General features: G+C 41.8%; 1 protein-coding gene across 1 annotated transcript in view; it reads left to right on the top strand.

Annotated features, from left to right (window-relative positions):
• Positions 1 to 13,483, top strand: part of GPC3 (glypican 3) — a 414,363-nt gene extending 400,880 nt beyond the window's left edge. The window contains exon 8 of the mRNA XM_079123994.1: positions 12,950 to 13,483. Within this exon, the coding sequence (XP_078980120.1) occupies positions 12,950 to 13,119 (170 nt within the window). The 3' untranslated portion in view covers positions 13,120 to 13,483. The remainder of the gene's footprint in view (positions 1 to 12,949) is intronic.
• The last annotated feature ends 6,678 nt before the right edge of the window (positions 13,484 to 20,161 follow it).

A 20,161-nucleotide genomic window follows, 5' to 3' on the forward strand; every position in this document is an offset into this window, starting at 1 on the left:
CAAGCCATGAATATTATCATACTATGTCTTATTTTCCTTTGGATACTTACGGATTGGTCATTGCATTTATTTTTATTATTATTTTTCTTATGTATTTCCAGAAGTGAAGAGTGGCAATCTATAAAGCCCCAATTTTTATCTGTTTTTGTTTACATTTTAACACTTTTGAACATGGATTCTTTATTGACTTTGCAATAAGTGAGATTTCAGCGTGAAATCACATTTATGATATCTCTATAATGCTTGTCCCTCTCAGCCATTTTCTTTCTTAATTCAACTTAGCCAATCACACTATGTATTTGTCTTGGCTAATGGGCACATTTGATGTATTCCGTAACTAGGTAAAACAAAATGGAAAACTTCTGTCCCTTCTCACTTATAAGGCACCAGGGCTGCCAGTGGCCATACTTAATTGAAGTGTTTATTTCTTGCCAAGCGCATCTTCTGTTTACTTTGGCTCAATATCTTCCTATATTTTTTTTCTACTCCTCCTTAGTGAAATGGCTGCCACTCTTTGTAGTAGCATATTCCTTTTTCCCTTTTATATCTTTATAGCAGTGGGTTTGGGCCTCTTGGCATCTTTTTACTTTTCCTGGCCTGCCTTTGCATTCGCCTCCTTTGTTCTAATGCCCACAGAGCTATTTGTATGAGGACCATCCAGCTTTTTCTCTTCAGTTGCTTTCCCATTGGGTCCTTCCAACTTATGTCCTAATCATGTTCCCAAAATGAATTGTCTCCATCTGATGCCTCTTCTTTTCTTCTTCTGTATCCCGAGTGATAGCATTGCCTGATTGCCCTGAGCACAATGCCTAATACCTGCAAATTACTAATTGTTTCTCACTGGGAGGGGGGAAATTTGATGTAAACAGTTCCTGAGTTGGTTGCTCTACTTCTGCACAGGCAATGCCTTTGTATGACCCTCTCAGACCCAATATGCATATTTCATATTGCCTGATACATATTTACATTATTTCTGAGACTCAACTCTTAGCTTAGTAAACTGGATGGCTTATGTGCTTCTTTCTCCCCACCCTAGGCAAGTCAGCATTCATTCCTCCAAAATTTTGTCTGGCTTGGTAACTGCTTGGCAAACTTAAAGCCCTCTTCTGCAAGCCAGTCATGGTCTCCAAAAGACACTGGTCTCTTTCTTTGAGAAAAGATCCCAAAGCAGACTCTTTGGATTGCTCTCTAAACATTGTCTGTGTCAAAAGGAGGTATGCAAGGGTCACTTTAACCCTTATCCCTTCACCCTTCATCCCTACCACGAGACCTCTCAAGACCTGAATGAAATTCTAGACTCTCAGGGCTGAAAGGGTCAACAGAAGCTATTTACCTTCACCTCCCCAAGTCTGATCCATGCTTCAATCCCTTCACCAACATCTCCATCTAACGGTGTCCAAACTTTCATGGACCACCTGCAGAGGTAGATCTAATTGCCTTGAGGGGCAGCCTACACAGTTTCAGATTGTGCCAATTATTAGAAATTCTTTATTGTATTCAAGTCCAGTTTGCTGATGTCCCTAGTGATTAGAAAGCTCTGAATTTCTAATAAGTCCAAATCATTTTCCTGTTCTGAGAAAAACAAGACCATGAAACAGCAGTAACTAAAATGGCATGGTACAGGACAAGAAGAATCTGTTAGAGAAAGTGAGAAGAGAGATAACAGAGGACATGGACACATGCCAGGGGGGATACATGGGAGAAATAGGTCTCTGGGCAAATGAGGGCAATGGAGGTGAGAAGCAGAAATGGTAAACACTAGGGGAATAGAAACACTGATGGAAGACCAAGGAAGGGAATATTGGAAACATTTCTAGAAGAAATGGAACCCAGAACAGAAAAGCATCCTCCAGGTTCAAAACCCAACCTTGCCCTCTGCCTAAGAATATGAAAAAGATCACTGTGGAGGCAGGAGAGAGTGTTTAGTAGAGCTGTGACTAGACAGAAGAGAGGAAAATAATTGGACACAGGAAATTAGAGAGCAATGGAAAGAGAAAAAGAAATGAATAGAGAAATGGAAAAGGAGGGGGAATGAAAACACAGAACTTTTAGGTTAAAGAATTGTATTTATTCCTGTGCCAGCACATAATTGTATTTTCCTGGCAGTCATCCCACAGACCTCTGCAAAGAGAAAGAGGTGCCGGCATGTGTCACTGCAGGGATTGAAGTCTTATTGCTTTGTACTATTACAGCCAAACGACGGACTTCATTAATGAGGCTCTATTTTGATGTCACAGAGACAGGCATTGAAACTTCAATCACTAGCAGCCCCTACAACTTGGGAATCAATGGTGATGGGAAGGATGGGGTGTGGCCCAGGAGTGGGTAGATTGTGAGGCAGAGGGCAAAGTTATGGGAACACAATCATAAAGGTTCCAAGTGAGAAATGAATGGAACCTGCTTACCAGAAAACCTGTTTCCTGCTCAGCATGTCACACAGAATGCCGGCATGTGTCAGCTGCTCACATAGCAAAGCATCGAGTTCCAGGCAGCAAAAGGGAATAAGAAAATAATCTTTGTGGATTCCATCCCCAACGAGTGCAGTAAGCTGATGCTGTAAGTCATGAAGATTGGCTATTGCTCAGCAGTGCCTTGGAATCTAGAGGTCAGGGTTGGAGCCCTGCCATTTGCTTCCTGAGCTGCCCACCATTGGCCCTGCCTTTGTCTTGCCTTCATTATGGATCAGTGGTGGATCTTTCCTCCATGAAAATCAGGTAGTAAGGATTGACTCCTTAGGAAGGGTGCCATGTATGGAAATAACCCTTCACCTGCACACTCTGTGGGCTGGAAATACATGTTCATTCATGCAGCTGTTGATCCATGCATTCAGTCAGTCAACAAGCATGTTTTCAAGTGTCTGTAAGCCAAGTATTGTGTGGGAGCTACAGAGAGAAGTGAGTCTTGTTTCTTATCCAGTGGGGCTCAGTCTAGTAGAGAACACGGAAGTGACTCTGAGGCAAATGGAACTTGGTGCTGTAATAGAAGTCCCAATCCAATGAATAGTCAGAGAAGTGGTTAACTGGGACTGAGATGAGAAGGAAAGGCTTCCTAGAAGAGGTATCATAGAAGTCGAGGCTTGGAAGATAGAATTGGGGATGTAAAGAAAAAGAAGAGAGAGAGAGACCATTCCAAGCTAAGAGGCTGAGCGAAGACCATGAAGAAAGACATAGAACTTCAGAGTCCTTGTCATTATCAGCCCTGGTGTGACTGCAGTATATGATGCCTGGAAAAAATACATGGGCAGTTGAAACTGAAAAAGAAAATGAGATCGAGAAGCTCTTGGACTTCATATTAAGGGATTAGGACTGTGTTCCATATGCAGTAGGGAACCATCAAAGGATTTGAGGAAGAGAGAAATATACTTCAGCATGTGTTTTAGGAAAGGAGTGTTGTCTTGTTCCAGTTGTCAGAATAGAACATTCTTTTTTCCTATATAGCAATGGGCCATTGGAGAAGAACTGGTATCTTATATAGCTGAAGCATTAAACACTGGGGGATTAGGCCTGAAGGAAAGAGGAGAAATGGCTAGCCAGCATCCAGTAATAGAGGAGATGGAGCCTGTGTGAATGTGAGATGGACACTCACTGTCAGTCCAGATCTACTGGGTAGGTTGGAGGATGGAGCCAAGATGCTAACATTTGTTTCCAAATAAATTGAGAGGAAAATAGTCCCAATTTCCCAAAACCTGTTGATAATGAAGAAAGAATTTCATCATTTGAGAGTATTTCAGGAAAAAATTCAGACGAAAAAACTTAGGGAGGGTTTCCATCTTTCATTTTTAAGGACACCTGCCTGCTATTGGTTTCTGACCTGAGATGTTCCCATACCCTGTCTGAGTGTTTTTAGGGACTTGATTTTGATTCTTTGGCTGTTGTATAAGTAATTTTTCTTGTGTTTCAGAATTGCCAGGACATTACAAGCATTTTTATTCTCAGGTACATTTTTCATAAGATCTACCATGGCTCATTAAAAATGGAAGCTTACCAGATTTTGAGTATCCCCATCCAAGTAAAGCCCTGTTATACTTGATGAAGCCCTGATAACTTGGGCTCTGAGGGAGTACAGGCTGCTCCCTTTGTCCTCTGATCCCTCAGCGGTAATGAGATTTGGCTACAATAAGTGACATTTTGTGTTTTCTACATCCTCAGAGCTCAATGATGCATGCCTCTATGGCTGTGTCATGCCTGAGATTTATGTTATAATCCAAGTTCCATGAATCTAAACCATTAAACAGTTTTTTAAGTTATGAAAAGAGTATATTCTTTTATTTATTGTGTATAAACATAATCTCAGTTAAGCATCATTTATGTGAGTTACAAAAGCAAATGTGAGTTTCCTGAGGTTGCATACAATTTCTCTTTTAAAATTTAGCCTCATTAAAGTACTTGACAGCAGTTGCCCTCTTGCCCATTCTTAATTGAAGAGCCATATCTGCAATTCTGTGAGTACTTAATAAGCATTCATTTTTAATTTTCTGGAAAAGTTGATTTGAGTTTTAAAGCACTGGAAAAATACTCTTTGGGGAGAGGCCTTCAGTGTCACACACGATCACATGGGCCCCCTTCCATATGGTAAGATACCAGAGTATCAATGCACTTCCTTTAAGGACTGGGAATTCTGATATCAGATATCATTATCTCTTCATTTTTAGTATGAGATTTTTTAATTGGGCCAAAATATATATAACATGAAATTTGCCATTTCCATGATTTTAAGCCTACAATTCAATTGCATCAATTACATTCTCAATGTTGTGCAATCACCACCATTATTTCCAAAGCATTTTTCACCCCAAAAAGAAACTCTGTGACCACAAAGCAATAACTGCTCCTGCCCCCCACCCACTTACCTAGTCCCTGGAAATCACTAATCCACTTTCTGTCTCCATAGATTTATCTATACTAGATATTCCATAAAAAATAAAATCATGTACTATGTATTTTTAAATGACTCCTTTCACTTAGCATAATGTTTTTAGGGCTCATCCATGTTTTAATGTGTATCAGAATTTCTTTTTTGGCTAAAAATATCCCATTGAATACATGTACCCTCAAACTTTTTCCATGAATCCACATCCACTCCCAGTTTTTCTTCAACCTGCTACTGCCTGAAATTGGGTTCAGCAATCCTATTGAAATTTCTTTTAAAAATAACCCATAATCCTCTAGAAGATATATTTAGCAGTTGCCTCTCAATTCTGACTTTTCTTGACCTCTCCATTACATTTGACCATGTTAACCCACTCCTCTTTAAAATGTAATAATAGTAGTTCATTAATCAAAAATATCTCTTTTCCCTATCTTCTCTGAGTCAGCTCTTTTCATCTTTGCCCCCAGGCCTAGCTAAATAGTGTGTGTGTGTGTGTGTGTGTGTGTGTGTGTGTGTGTCCCCAGCTTCTCCCCTTCCACTGTCTCTCAGGCCCATCAATTATGGGAATGAAGTAAACTTTCCTGTGGGAAGTAGAGACTTCGATGAGCTGATTCATATGGAGCATTAGGTAGCCTCAGGTAAGAAGCACCTGTGGACTTGAGAGTACTAGTCGCGACACTCCTGAGAAAGGTGGTAGTAATGCTGCTGAGACTGGTAGAGGGGGGCCAGTACCCACACGACCCACTCCTACTCTCTAGATTTCCAGGATGGGGCTGTTCTGTTTCCGGGAATATGATTTTACTTGTGATACACACAAAGAAGTATAGTACTGGCTCATAATAAGATTATCCAGTATATTGATTTATTATTTCCCAAAGGACTGAGTGATTGTTTTTTCTTAAGGATTAAACAAAATAGCAAAACATAGTTAGCAGTTGAGCCCCCTGGAAAGCATTTTCTACTAGAAAACTCATCAGGCTGAACTCTAGTTAGAATAGTTAATGGGGTGTTCCCCTCCTGACAAGGAAGTTGTTATAGAAGTGCCTACATTAAATCACTAAGCAGGAATTTGTATGAGAGGCAGAAATCTCCAGTGTGGTAGTCGACAAAGCCCAGGTAACCAAAATTGCCTAAGAGTGCTATTAAGATCTTTCCACCAAAGTTCTTCATGCATCAGTGAAGAGTCAATCCCTGCATTCTGAGGCCTAGGGTATAATTTGAATGACCTGCTAACCAGGAAATGTTCTATGACATCTTCAACCAGTTTTCAAATAGTACATTTCTACTTATCATACCGTCTTGCATGTTTTAGTATAAAACCTTGTGGTCTTCCTCTAAATCCCTAGGAAGTAGTATGCCATGTCTTCGTGTACCCGCAGTCCACTGCAGTGTGACCTGAAGCTTTACATATTGCAGATCGAGAAGCAGGCCTAGAATAGGAGAGACCGGGTCTCAACTAATAGGGAAAATTTACTGTACTCTTCCAATATCCCATTGTTGTAAATGAGGATGTTTGTAGGCTGGAATTAGCCATAAAAATGAAATGGGCATCTCATTGTCCCAACCATCTTCCAGAAGATGCCACTGGATTATACCCAGGTTTTATGGTCATTAAGTCGGTGAAATTGGCAGCTTGCTTGTTTGTCAATAAGGCACATTGTGAAATGGTCCCATTCTAAAAGGAGTCCCAGTAGACCAGTTAAAAAGTCGAGGCTTCAAATGTGCCTTTTCCTCTTCATTTGATCTATGAAGAAGAAAATCTAGACTCCCAGAGACCATAGTGTCATTGCAAAGTCACTTTCTTCATTTTCAATGCCAAGTAGTGATTTCACAGCTTAAAGTTCACAAAGGAGGTGTGTTGATATGGTAGGAAGGAGGGTCATGAGATCTGTTTGGGATTCAGAAGCCAGTGGCCGAGAGCAAGGGCATGCTTGGGAATGTGCAGGAGAGTGAGCAGGACAGCAATGAATGCGATTCCCCTGGAGATTTTCCCCAGTTTCAGCCTCTGGTTGAATGTCCTGAGGTTTCATATATTCTTGTCATAAGAGGCCAACTGTACACAGCAAATACAAAACACAAGGATAGCAGTGTTGCTCCATTGCTGTGTTAGGGCCCATTGAAGCCATCTGCTGATGCAAGCTTGGCAAGGAAGAAAGCCCCGTGCTTGGCTCAGCTGCAGCATTCTCTCCCCTGGCATTTTGATGGCAGCTCTTCTTGCATGCTGACCTGTAACATCTTCCTATTTGTGTTTTGTGTTGGTAAAGCTCCTATAGCAATGCATTGTCCTTCTTGGTGCTGGTACCCTCAGAGGGTGAGCATTTGCTTGCTATTTCATGCCCCGTGCTTTTGTTGTTGTTGTTGTTGTTTTGTGTGTGTGTGTGTTTTTTTTTTTTTTTTTTGTTACCAGTAATTCAACCCAGGGGTGCTTAACTACTGAGCCACATCCCCAGCCCTTTGTGTTTTATTTAGAGACAAGGTCACACTGAGTTGCCTAGGTCCTCACTAAGTTGCTGAGGTTGGTTTTGAACTCATGATCCTCCTACCTCAGCCTCCCCAGTCCCTGGAATTACAGGTGTGCGCCACCGTGCCCAGACCTGTGTGGGTTTTTATGGGCCAAAAGGCTCATTTCTCTGGTGGACAGATCCTATCCAGCTCCCTGTGCTGTCCTATTTGATGTACCCTTGCTCGATGCATCCCAGGTCCGATGACCTCTCCCCCAAAACTTCGTGCATATTAGCTTCAATGGCAGGTACAATGCCAGGGTCTAAAAGCAAAACCCAGAGAGTCCAGCATAGATTTATTTGTTGCCAGGGTCTCTCGTTCAAGATTGGAACAGTTCTAGAGGAGAGAATTCAGAACTTGGTAGGTGATGAACATCACCAGAGAAACATCCCAACATCAAAAACTGATCAACCCAACTCGCACAATGAGTCTCTGTTGGGGGCAGCCTTCTTGGCTACTGTAGGTATAAGAATGAGTCCAGCCTGCAGCCCACTCTGCCCCTTGCTAACTCCAAGAGCCTTGGAATCCGAGAGAAAGAAAGCTAGAAGGAAACTTACAGATCATCAGTTCAACACCCTGGTTTGCCACATGGGGCAACTGAAGCTCAGAGAAGGAAATTATTTTTCAAAGGTGAACTGGTAGGAGAGTAGCTGAGCCAGGCCTGGAACCCAGGGCTCCATACCCCTGGGAGGGGTGCAGCCTCCTGAAGTACTGCACTAGGAGACTCTGAATAAGGATGGAGGGCCTCCCCACTCTGCCAGAAACACTTTCCAACACAAACCAAGTGCAGATGCTAATGACTGACTATTATTTTAAACGGATCATCTAGTCTGCAACACAAAGGACATAAAGGCAAAATGAGCGTCAGGGCTGAGTGTGTCATTAGTGCAGATTGTTGGGTCTACCCTCTGGGCGTAGTTAAACTGATTACAAATGGAAACAGATTTTTAGATTTAGCCTGAAAATCTCCTTGCTGGTCCAAAACGTTCTCTCCGATGATCAACTTCAAGATAGAAACAATTTGTGTGCGTTTCACACCTAGCACAACAAAAATGTATTCTGGAAAATCACTCTTAAACATGAAAATATGAATGATTTAAAAGAAAATGTTTTGTGGTGTTACCCATAATACATCTGGTTTTTAACCAACTGAGAAGTTTTTTGATTTGATGTAGATTTAGTTTCTTTGCATTGTTGTTGCTATCGTTTATGTGTACCACTGATCCATCCCCAGATACTGTTCCAGAGGCTTCTTGTTTTTCCTATCTGGCAAGTCTCTCCTGCTTAGGGTTGAACCCACAGCGTCCTCCATATGGTTAACAATGATCTTTCTGAAAACACAAATCAGATTGTGTGGTTTCCTTACTTCAAAACCTTCAGCGGCTCCCTGTTGCCTACAGAATTGTTTTAGCATTTCTAATCCTCTGTGATTTGACCCTTCCTGTCCTTCCTGCTTTACCTTTCATCGCCACCACTCCACACAACATGCACACACACACATACACCCACAACAGTGTAGGCCCTAGGGCCCCTCACACCATGGAGACTACTTGCTCCTACTGAATATGCCCCATCTACATTCTCCTAGCTTGGTGACTTTGCTCAAACCAAACCTTCTGCCTTAGCTAACCATTTTATTCAACCCTGCCAGAGTTCTCCCCATCTTTCATGGTGTAGATCATAACCAAATTGTTCCAAGAAATCTTCCCAGACCCTACTATTTGGAATTTTTCTCTCTTCCCTACTAACCCATGGTATTTGTCTATGCCTTTATTTAATCTGATTCTTTTTTGTGCCAAGTATCCAGGTGGTTTTCTATTGGTCTGTTGCCCTTTCCAGAGTATGAGATTCCTTGAAATATACACTAAGTTTTTCTTCAGTCTTGTAGTTCAGGGCTAGGGCCATCATAGGCTAGTGTTCTTTGTTGAATCAAATTGGATTTTACTTCCTCTGTCCAGTAATAGAAAGAGGAAATATTTGTCTTTGACCAAAATCCTATTTCCTCTGTTTCCCATAATGCTTCATTGTAGTACTAAGCTGTCCCCTTCATCTCTGACCCTCATGATGGTGGCGGAGGCCCAGAGTGTGGCTTTGCTGGGATTCCTGTCAATATACGCCACAGGAGCACAACTGTGGGGTTGGGTGATAAACTTTTGCTATTGCTGAATTGAGAACCTCAGGAAATTTGTAGTCACAGCTTCTGAAGCACAGACAAGTAGCATCCTGAATATTCCTGGGCCCTTTGGTGATAGAAAACCTGACTGAGCTTTTATGCCTTGGGTTGTCTAATGGCCTTGGCCATTTCATTGGTCTCTTCTGGGAAAAGAACAGATAGGATAAAATTATACAAGCATGGAACAAACCTTATTCTAATTAGGACCCATTTTTGTTTTTGTACCAGGGATTGAACCCAGGGGCACTTAACCACTGAGCCACGTCCCCAGTCCCTTTTTATTTCTTATTTTGAGACAGGGTCTCACTAAGTTGCTTAGGGCCTCACTAAGTTGCTGAGCCTGGATTTGAGGTTGAATCCTCCTGCCTCAGCCTCCCGAGTTACTGGGAATATAGGCATGTGCCACCACGCCCAGCAGGACCCCATTCTAGTGGGCAGACATGATTGTGGGATTCATTTAGGTGTTTTCATATGTGTACAAAAAATGTAAATAAATAATTCCAATTCTATGTGAATAAATAAATATAAATATATAAATATAAATAAATAAGTAGATGATTCCAATTCTATATGAATAAATAAATAAATAGATACATATACATATATAAATAAATAAATAGATAATTCCAATTCTGAGTCCCCAAACCTAGAGCTCTTTTCGCTATTTCACGAATTTTACCAAGGCTACTTAATCAAGTATGTGGTCAGTTTTATATGGAAACGTGGAACTTTTCTCATGTTTTTTGGAAGTTCTCTTTGGCAGTATATATTTCACTAATTCTGTTTTATTTCCCAAATAGGAACCTATTACTATTTAGTCATAGAAGTCTATTTGGTATATAGAATTTTTCAAGAGGCAGTATAGACTCATATGAAGTTTAGAGTCAGACCTGGATTGAAATAGCACCTCTACTGTTTACCAGGTCTGTAAATATAAGCGAAAACCTGGGCTTGAGCTTCCTCACCAGTTAAATAGGAATTATAATACCTACTACCTAATGTGGCAGAGCTTAAATTCAATGAGATAATGTATATGAACAGTATCACACAATGCATGGCGTACCATTAAGGATTAAATCAATAATTAGAGGTCATTACAATAATTCCCAAACAGGGTCCAAGGGACCGAACAACAAAGGAGGCCTATGCTGGCAAAAATAGATCAGAAACTACTGGATTTAACAGAACTGCTGGGTTTACCATAGCCACTAAAGTAAACAAAACTCTTCAGTGTGAGTGGATTATTTGAAGTGCAAAGTAAATAGCTGAGTGGTAGCATTAATAGATGTTGTTTCATCTTGATGTTGGGACATCTTCCAGAAAGGGAATCTGAAAGTGGTGCTGAGAGTGCTGTCACAGGTCAACCCTAAAAATACTCCTCTTGACTTAAGTAGAGAAGTTGCTGTGAGACCAGGACAGGGCTCTCAGTAGGGTTCAGCCGCGTGGTTCCCCACATTGGTGAAATTCGATCAGGACCTAAGCCCCATGCCATCCTTGCCCACTGACAGCTGACCTCGATCTTCTTATGCACCCTGCATAGTTCACCTTTCAGAGAAAGAAGTTCGATTTCCAAATAGAGTGTTGCTCCTTCTTCAGTTTTATTTGTATGTATATATTTGGGAGGGGATCTACATTACTGTCTGCTGAATTACTTTTCCTGGGTAATAGAGTTCCCTGGAAAACTTGATTTGAATTATTATTAGCACTCCAGGGAGGAGTTTTTAGAAGTTGTTTTTAGAGGAGTAAAATGTAATCAGGTGGATATATATTAAAGTTGAGAACAATGCTTCTTTGCACAGTAATGAAAAATATAATTAATAACAAAATAGAAAAATATGTCATCAATTATGATAGGCAGAGAATTTAAGATAATATTTATTATTGAAAGTAATACAAAAAATATCAATACCCATTACATTAAAAGACCGAGAATATGAACTGTTATGCATTTAGAAATAGAATTAGCATGCTCAGACAGAACAAGTTGATCTGTGCTAGTAATCAAATACATGTAAATTAAAGAAACCTTGAGATTAGTATCTTATATGAGCTAAAATATCTTTTTTTCAATTGAGGTACAGTAAAATTGCCTCCCTTCTCATTGCTGGTGGCATTATTGATTGTAACAACCCTTTTGGAAAGTGGGATCACGGTCTGTGAAATCAGATCCCCTGACTTTGATCACCTTGACATTACTGCCCACTGTACCCATCACCAGCCTCAGAGTAACCTTGGTCTGGGGCCTGGCTTTGCCGGCACCTGACCAGCTGAGTCCCCACACTTGCTTCCTGTAACTTACTGAGTGTTTCATGCCCTGTAAGAAGAGATCTTCCTTCCTCTTCCTTCCTTCCCTCTGTAGAATCCCAGTCATTTCCTCTGGGCCTATTGCTGTTTATCTCAGTGTCCTAAAAGGATCTTTCCATCTCCCTTGGCCACAGGACAGTTGGCTGGTTGGTGAGGTTGCTCACATCACATCACCTTCACAAGATATTGAAATAGAAATGTTGACAACAGAGTTTAGAAAAGCCAAGGGAGTAGATTTGATCTTTAAGTCTGGAAAAGCAAATCTGAGAGGAATTGAGCCCTGAGCCAAAGCAAGAAATCTTGAATTTCCTGATATATCATTGTCGGCTTAGATTTGTCTTCTGGGGGACTTTTGCATTAGGCCAAGCCAAAGTCATCCAATCTCTTTAGGATCCTGAATATCTCTCATAAATTTTAGGCAGTCAAAGAATGAAAGACCCTTACCCATTAGCCTCTCCTTACTCTTAATTTGCTTATATCAGTGTAAATCCTACAATTTAATTTGGCTTTTTTGTGAGTCCCACCCCCCCCCCAGGAAAAATGAAAGGACCTTATAGGTAAAAGAACTATTTGAGAAAAATAAAACAACTTTTGACAGCAAACTCCCCTATCTTCAACCTAAGTAAAGCAAAGTTCCTAGTATGAGGCAATCTGTGTGGGATGCAGGGCCCAGGAAAAGTACACAGGTAGCCCACAGCACTTCCTCCCCACACCAACCCACAAGGACACATGTGTGGTCACCCACACAGCATGTCTTGACAACAGTGAGATCTGGTAAAAATGATCTTCTATCCAAGCACACTCTAGCCCGGAAGGAGATGTTAGAAGGGCCCAGGGTATGGGTGGAGCCAAGGAGATGAGGGCAAGGCCTGCTTAGTCCACTTTCCCCCACTCTCTAGGAGGGACATGTCTAGCCATCTCCTTCCGCTGTCCCACAACACATCCTTCTCCTCCCCATCTCCTGGCATCCTTCCTTCTACCAAAAGGAAAGGGAGAAAACTAGGGCTTCCAGAGAGAACAGACAGGTGCTTGAGCTGTGAATAGTGTACACCAGATGCTGTGCATATTTCTGCATTTCAAATCCTTCTTTTCTTTTTGCAGAACTGGCTTATGATCTGGACGTCGATGATGCTCCTGGGAGCAAGCAACATGTGAATCAGAAGGACAATGAGCTCACTGCCTCTCACAACCTGGGGAACATGTATTCCCCAGTGGAGCTGCTCATCAGCATGGCCGTCTCTGTGGTGTGCTGCTTCTTCCTGGTGCACTGACTCAGTGCCCAGCACACGCTGCCTTGTGGCACCCTGTGGTCTTCCTCAATAAAGGGGACCACTTTCTTATTTTTTTCTATTTTTTTATCTTATATACCTCCTCCCGCCATTAAGTAGAGGACTAACCATGTGTTATGTTCTCGAAAATCAAATGGTATCTTTATGAGGAGGGTAAATTTTAGTGGTAGTATAGATTGTCCTTTTGCAAAAAAAAAAAAATCCCATCAAGTTGTGCCAAATTATTTTCCTATGTTTGGCTGCTAGAACATGGTCACCATGTTTCCCTCTCTCCCTCTCCCTCTCTTTCTCTCTCTCTGCATGGATTTCTTTGGAAAAAAAAATAATAAAAGTTGAAATAAAAATGTGTTGAGTCTTCTTTGGTAAATTGCCGTATGCTTCGCTTCCCTCTCCTCTGACTTTCTGTTCTGCATAATGACATCAGACCCCAGTGGGGTCCTTCAAACCTACCTTTCTGCCCATCTTTTGAGTGTCAATCCTTGTCCCCGAGTTCCAGTTAAAACCCTCCCTCCCAACACACACCCAGGCCAAAATCTCCAACCACAAACCTTAGTTGGAGTGTCTTACCTTGGAGACCAAAGGTACCCCCAAACAGTCCCACAGTCTGATCCCTATTTACAAATTTCACTTTGCTAAAAATGCTTCGCCCACATAGAAAATCCTCTACGTGGATCATGTACAAGTTTCATGATTAATATTCTTCCTTCCTGCAACACAGAGTGGTAGGCAAAGAAATATTCCCCCCAACATCTTTGCTGCTGTCTCAGGCTTGCTTTCTGTCACCTCTTTGTCCAAGGAGCTGCCCATGTCAGGGCCAGCAGTTGCCTCATGTCAGTATACACAGTGCATTGATCAGCTTTTTTGTCACTGTGACCAAGAAAGCCTGCTAAGAACATTGTAGAGGAGGAAAAGTTTTTTGGGGCTCACAGTTTCAGAGATCTCAGTCCATAGATGAGCAACTCCACTGCCCTGAGCCCATGGTGAACAGAACATGGTGGTGAAAGTGCGTGGTGGAGGAAAGAGTCTCAGCGCATCCCACCAGGAAGCAGAGAGAGAATTTCCTCCCCTCGGACAAACTACAAGCCCCAAAGGCAAGCCTCTGGGGAACCCTCCTCCCCCAGCCACACCCTACCTGCCCACAGTCAGCACCAGCTAAACCATTCAACTGAATCAATGTGCTGATTGGTTAAGGCTGCCATAACCCAATCATTTCCCCTCTAAACTTTCTTGCATTGTCTCACGTATGAGCTTTCGGAGGACACCTCATATCTAAACTATAACACATAATTGGTCATCACAAACCCATGATTTATGTAAGATGCAACTCACCTCACTCGTGGCCTCAGGTAGACTTCTTCAACATTCACTTCTTCAGAAGCAAGGTTTGTGTAGCTGCTAAGTTCCAGGTGCTATGCCAGATGCTGTGGAGATGTTGGCAAACAACAGATTCAGTTCATGCTCTCATGGAGCTAAAGGTCTCGCACCAACACAAGCTTTCCATGAATTGTCGACCCAGTATTTATCAATTACATTGATTTTTTACACGTACAACATCACGTGTAATAATGGTGCTTATGTTGATAGTTGAATCTTCTGCTGCCAAGGAACACCAGAAATAACCAACTTGCCATTTTTATCATGTGTATAATACTGAGCATGTTGCTGTTTTGCCAGATCAGGTCAACAGAGACATTGCTGACTCTTTCTAAAGGATGAGAACTCCCACTCCCACTGGATAAGTACAAGGAAGAGAGGGTGAGATGCAGGGAACGGGTGTGAGCAAAGGTCAAGGAATGGACAGGGAAGTCCCCTTTGATTCTAGGAGGTGGTCCAAGGCAGGATCTCCAATTTCAGTCTGATGTCAGGAGGTCACCATGCGGGAAGCAGAAGGTGTGATGTCTCACAACTAATCATTCCCCCCTCCTGCTGTCCCCAACACACGTCTCTTGATCTCCTGTGAAGCATACACTTCCAAAATCCATTTTTGTCCTTTGCAGAAATGCCCACAAACACAGCCTGGAACTATATGGTTTTGTTGTAGTTGACACTACAATCAGTTATATTTGTTAATATAAATTCCATGATTTATAGTGGTTGGTAAAACACCAAAGGGAAAGAAGCCATTTGTCTTTGTTTTTAAATCATCATTTTTCCTGTATTTGAATGAGGTTCATAAGAACTTCTGGTCTTCGGTTTATGAAACCTGAACACTGAAAAGCTTTGCTCCTTGGGCTCAGCCTAATATTGCAGCAACAGCAGACCAGAAGAAGGATTTCAAGCCCAGGCATCATCTAATAACCAGCCCTGTTATTCCACAGGAAGGGTTTTATTTAATCTGGCAAAAATAATCTGTGGCTTGGAAACCAAATTTTGCTTGTGCCAACAGGAGAGGGCGGTTTTAAAATCTATTATTTCTCCACTCTGGGAAGCAAAGGGAGATGTCCATTTTGACACACTCTTCCACCCACTTCTTGTCTCTACACTTCAGTTTCCCTAAAGTGGAGAATTGGGACAATATTTTTATCTCAGATTTTGTGGCACCATTGGTCCCCAAAAGAAGTAAGTGTTGGTCCCTCTTCCCAGTGCTGCTCTCAGGACTTCTCTAGCCTAAGATTGTATTGGACATGCTGACCCAAGGCAGCCGGTATTTCTTGTTTGTTTTGAATGCAGTGCTTGGAACGTAACTCAGGGTCTTGTACATGGTAGACAAGTACTGTACCACTGAGTCTTACCCCAGCCCCACAGCCAGTCTTCACCCTCTCTTCTGCCAATGAAGATCCATTCGGACTGAGTGATGAGGACCAGGAGACCACTTCCCTGTAATGTCCAAGGCCTGCTGCCTTCAGTTACATAGATGGGTTTAAAATGGAGAACCACACATATTTACCAAACATGGAGAATCTACCATCACCTATTGGTCATTCACTATTTCTCAAGAGCCTGTGTCTAGCTTTTTGACCATGCCTTTCCCTATCCCTTATATATGTTTTTATTGCTGCAGTTCAGAATCCAGTTTCACAGCTAGTTTGTGGCTTTTCATCTTTGAAGTGTTTATTCTACCCTTTGATTTAAACTTTCTACACTTGAATTATATTAAGATGAATATTTTGTTGTTAGAAGAGGCCTGGCAGCTGGGAAGTTGTCCATCTCATTGGAAATTTCCAGGCCTCTTTCTCATTGGATGCACATGTGAACTTCCACCGACTCAAGTTTGGTACCTGAATAAGGTTAATTCATAGAATAATGGATACTGAATTCTTAGGCTAAATGGAACACTATAGCTCATTTCACAATCTTTGCTTGATTACATCCTAAGACATGGCTCTCACTAGGTCACAAAGAAGGCTGCTTGTTTGGTGGGCAACTCTAATTTTTAGCAAATTTATTTTTCAAAGGATATATGTATGTGTGTATACATACATATATCTTGTATGTATACATACATATATCTTTTATACATATATATACATATATATACATACATATACATATGTATCTTTTTATATACAAAATATCTTTATATACAAAAATATCTTTTTATATACAAGATATACATACATATATCTTTTTATATACAAAAAGTATATAATACAAAAGAAATATGTAGAAGGAATAAAAATTATAATAATACATCATTATATAGTTAAAAATAACATTTGCTCCATAATTCGACACTCCTTTGCTATAGTCTGGGTATTGAATAGCTTTCAGAGGTCTATGTGTTAAAGGGTTGGTCACGGGTAGAGCTAGGTAGAACCTTCAAGAGGCAAGGCCTAGTGGGAAGTCCTCAGGTCACTGGGTGCATGCCCTCAAAGAGGACTGTGAGACAGCAGCCCCCTTTCTCATCTCAGCTATGATGTGAGCACGCACCCCACCATGATGCTCTGCCTCAACACAGGCACAAAACAATGGAGTCAATTGATAATGGACTAAATCCTCCCAAACTATGAGCCGGAATAAAACTGTTTTTTCTTTTTCTTTGTGGTACTACAGATTGAACTCAGGGGCACTCTACCACCAAGCCACATCACCACCCCTTTTAAATTTTTTGAGACAGAACCTCATTAGACTGCCCAGGCTGGCCTCAAATGTGCAATTTCCCAAGTAGCTAGGGTTACCATTATGTGCCACCATACCAAGGAAACCTATTCATTTAATAAGCAAATTATCTCAGGCATTTTGCTATAGTGATGGAAAGCTGACTAACAAGCACACCATAGATATCCACTATTAATTTTTTTTTGTAGTGCTAAGCAGTCAAACCTAGGACCTCGTGCATGCTGGGCAAGTGTTCTAATACAGAGCTATACTCTTAGACCTTACTATTAAATATTTGACTTATTTTTTTCTCTTTCTGAGATTACACTGAACATTACAATTTTATAATATAAACCAGTTTTACTAAATTGAACCTAAATTGGCCTTCCTATTATTTCTACCCATCAGTTTATCTCTTCTATAAAGAGCAGCATGAGATTAAGAAGATGCCACTTTTCATATCATCATCCTTCAATAATAAATTTTAATCATGAGTCTTTTCTGGGTTGTTTGCTTTTCTAATCGCATCTTACAATGCTCATAGATTCCCTCAGCCCTAATCCATGCATGTTTCAGTGGGTCCAGAGGACCACTCGATAGGCCATTAGGTTCCTGTGGAGGCCCAGGACCTCCACAGAGTACTCTGAGAAGACAGACACTTGCTTAGCAGTCACACATTATGAATTTGCATTATGAACTTGTGGCCAAATGAAACAGAGATGTTTTTGAAAAATGGGGGCCAAGCCAGCTCTCTTTTGTCCCATACTTGTGCAAGTGATTCTTGAAAACTTGATTCCAAGGACTTTTGAGTTTATATATCTATGTACTCTGCCAGACAGTCACTACACATTGTGTGTATGTGTGTGTGTGCGTGTGTGTGTGTGTGTGTGTGTGTACTGGCATGGAAAACCTTTTCTTTTTTCCTTGCCAAGGCCACAGTATGTTTGGAAGTCCTCGTTTGAAATTGCTGTTGAGTCAGGTTATGTGCCATGAAGAAATCGGCCTCAGCTCTTTATAGTCACACCTTGTTTGGAACCCAAACTAATATTCTTCAGCCTGATCACCCACCTCATGCACTATATTTGCTGCCAAGGAGCTTTTAAGTGTTTCCAAAAATCAAATCTGCCTTCAAGAAACAAAGCCCCACCCCACCCCGCATATCCTGAGAAGATTCCAAAGAATGTGCTATGGTCTATGGAACTTCTCTTTTTTTTCCGAAGAAGAGTTCCAGAAAATTCGAGGACACTTTTCTTGGCACAACAATTCCCTTTCAAGGGGGCCTCTTGGAAGGATATAGCACTAGTTTGGATTTAGAAGGTCTGCTGCTTTGCTGCAGGACCAATGAATAAGCTCACCGATTTTTACCCTCTTTTATGCATTTAGAAGCTAATGCATTAACTTTGAAAGATTCACGTTAAAAACGGAGCACAAGGTCAAGTGCAGTGGCACACGCCTATAATCCCAGCGGCTCTGGAGACTGAGGCAGGAGGATCACAGGTTCAAAGCCAGCCTCAGCAACTTAGTGAGACCCTAAGCAACTCAGGGAGACCCTGTCTTTAAATAAAATATGAAAAGAACTGGAGATGTGACTCAGTGGTTAAGCGAAGCGCCCCCGTGTTCAATCCCCGGTACCAAAAATAATAGAGACTAAGGCTGTATGCAGTTGGTACTTAATAACTGTTTGCTGAATTCAGTATTCATTCTACAAGTACTTTTGAGCAATTCTTTGTGCCAAATTCTGGGTTATATACTGGAGTACAATATATGATAGATACATCTGCTGAGAGAGTTAGACAACCAAGAAGTTGCAATAAAATGTAAAGACTATCTATATAATATATAAAATGTATTTATATATATTTATATTATATACATTAAGTATATATAGTATATATACACACATATACATATAGTATACACATGCACACACACATAAACATACATGCACAGGTGCATGGGAGAACCAAAAGATTTCATATTCTGGTGGTCACTGGGCCAGGAATAGAATACTTGAGTAAATTGTGAAGAAATGATAGGAATCATACAAGTTATAAAGCAGGCATAGAAGACTTGATAAAAGTGGAGAAACCACCCAGGTTGCAGAGGGGAGAGCATGAGAGGCAGAATAGCAGGACACGCATCTGCAGTGCACATGCACCAGGCATTCCTGGCTATGGTGACGCAGTGCTGGGCCCGCGTGCCCCATGGGAGAGGGCGGGGTGTGATGAGGCAGTAGGAGGAAACCGTGAGCCACATGCACACCCAGCAGCATGCAGGCATTTGAAAAACAGCATGGCTGTCACACTCCGGTGGTAGTGTCAGCCTAGTAGGGCTCCTTAGCTTCAGCCCTGGCCTCCTCAGAGCCTCCTGACCTGGGTTTGCAGTGTCACTGACCTTTGGCAGCCTTGGGGCTGCCCTGGGCTCTGACCACAGCCCCAGCCTCCACTCCCAACTGTGTCAGTGGAACCCCACCCACCCCATGGTCCTCCTCGGGACCCTGATGCTGGCCAGGAGGAAACCTGTGCTCAGCAACACCACCAGTGCAAAGAGCTGGACCTCTATCAGTGAGGGCACCTGCAAAGCAAACTTGGTGGACCTCCAGAAGATGCTTGAGGATCTAGAATTCAACGAGCAACAGAAGAGGCTAGAGTTCTTCCTTACTCTGAAGGCCAAGTTATATGAACTCAAGGAGGATGACTCCAAAAGGGTCTTCGAGACTGGGCACAGTGGTGCCCACCTGCAGTCTGGAGGCTGAGGCAGGAGGATCGTGAGTTCAAAGCCAGACTCAGCAACTCAGCGAGGTCCTAAGCAACTCAGTGAGACCCTGTCTCTAAATAAAATACAAAGTATGGCTGGGGATGTGGCTCAGTAGTTGAGTGCCCCTGCGTTCAATCCCTGGTACCCCCCACAAAAAAAGATCTTGGAAGTAGGAACCTAGCAATGGTAGGGTGGTCACCAAAGTTCACCAAAATCCTTTGGCCAGAAA

Source organism: Sciurus vulgaris (genome assembly GCF_902686455.1).
Source record: "Sciurus vulgaris genome assembly, chromosome: X".
Taxonomy (NCBI): Eukaryota; Metazoa; Chordata; class Mammalia; order Rodentia; family Sciuridae; genus Sciurus; species Sciurus vulgaris.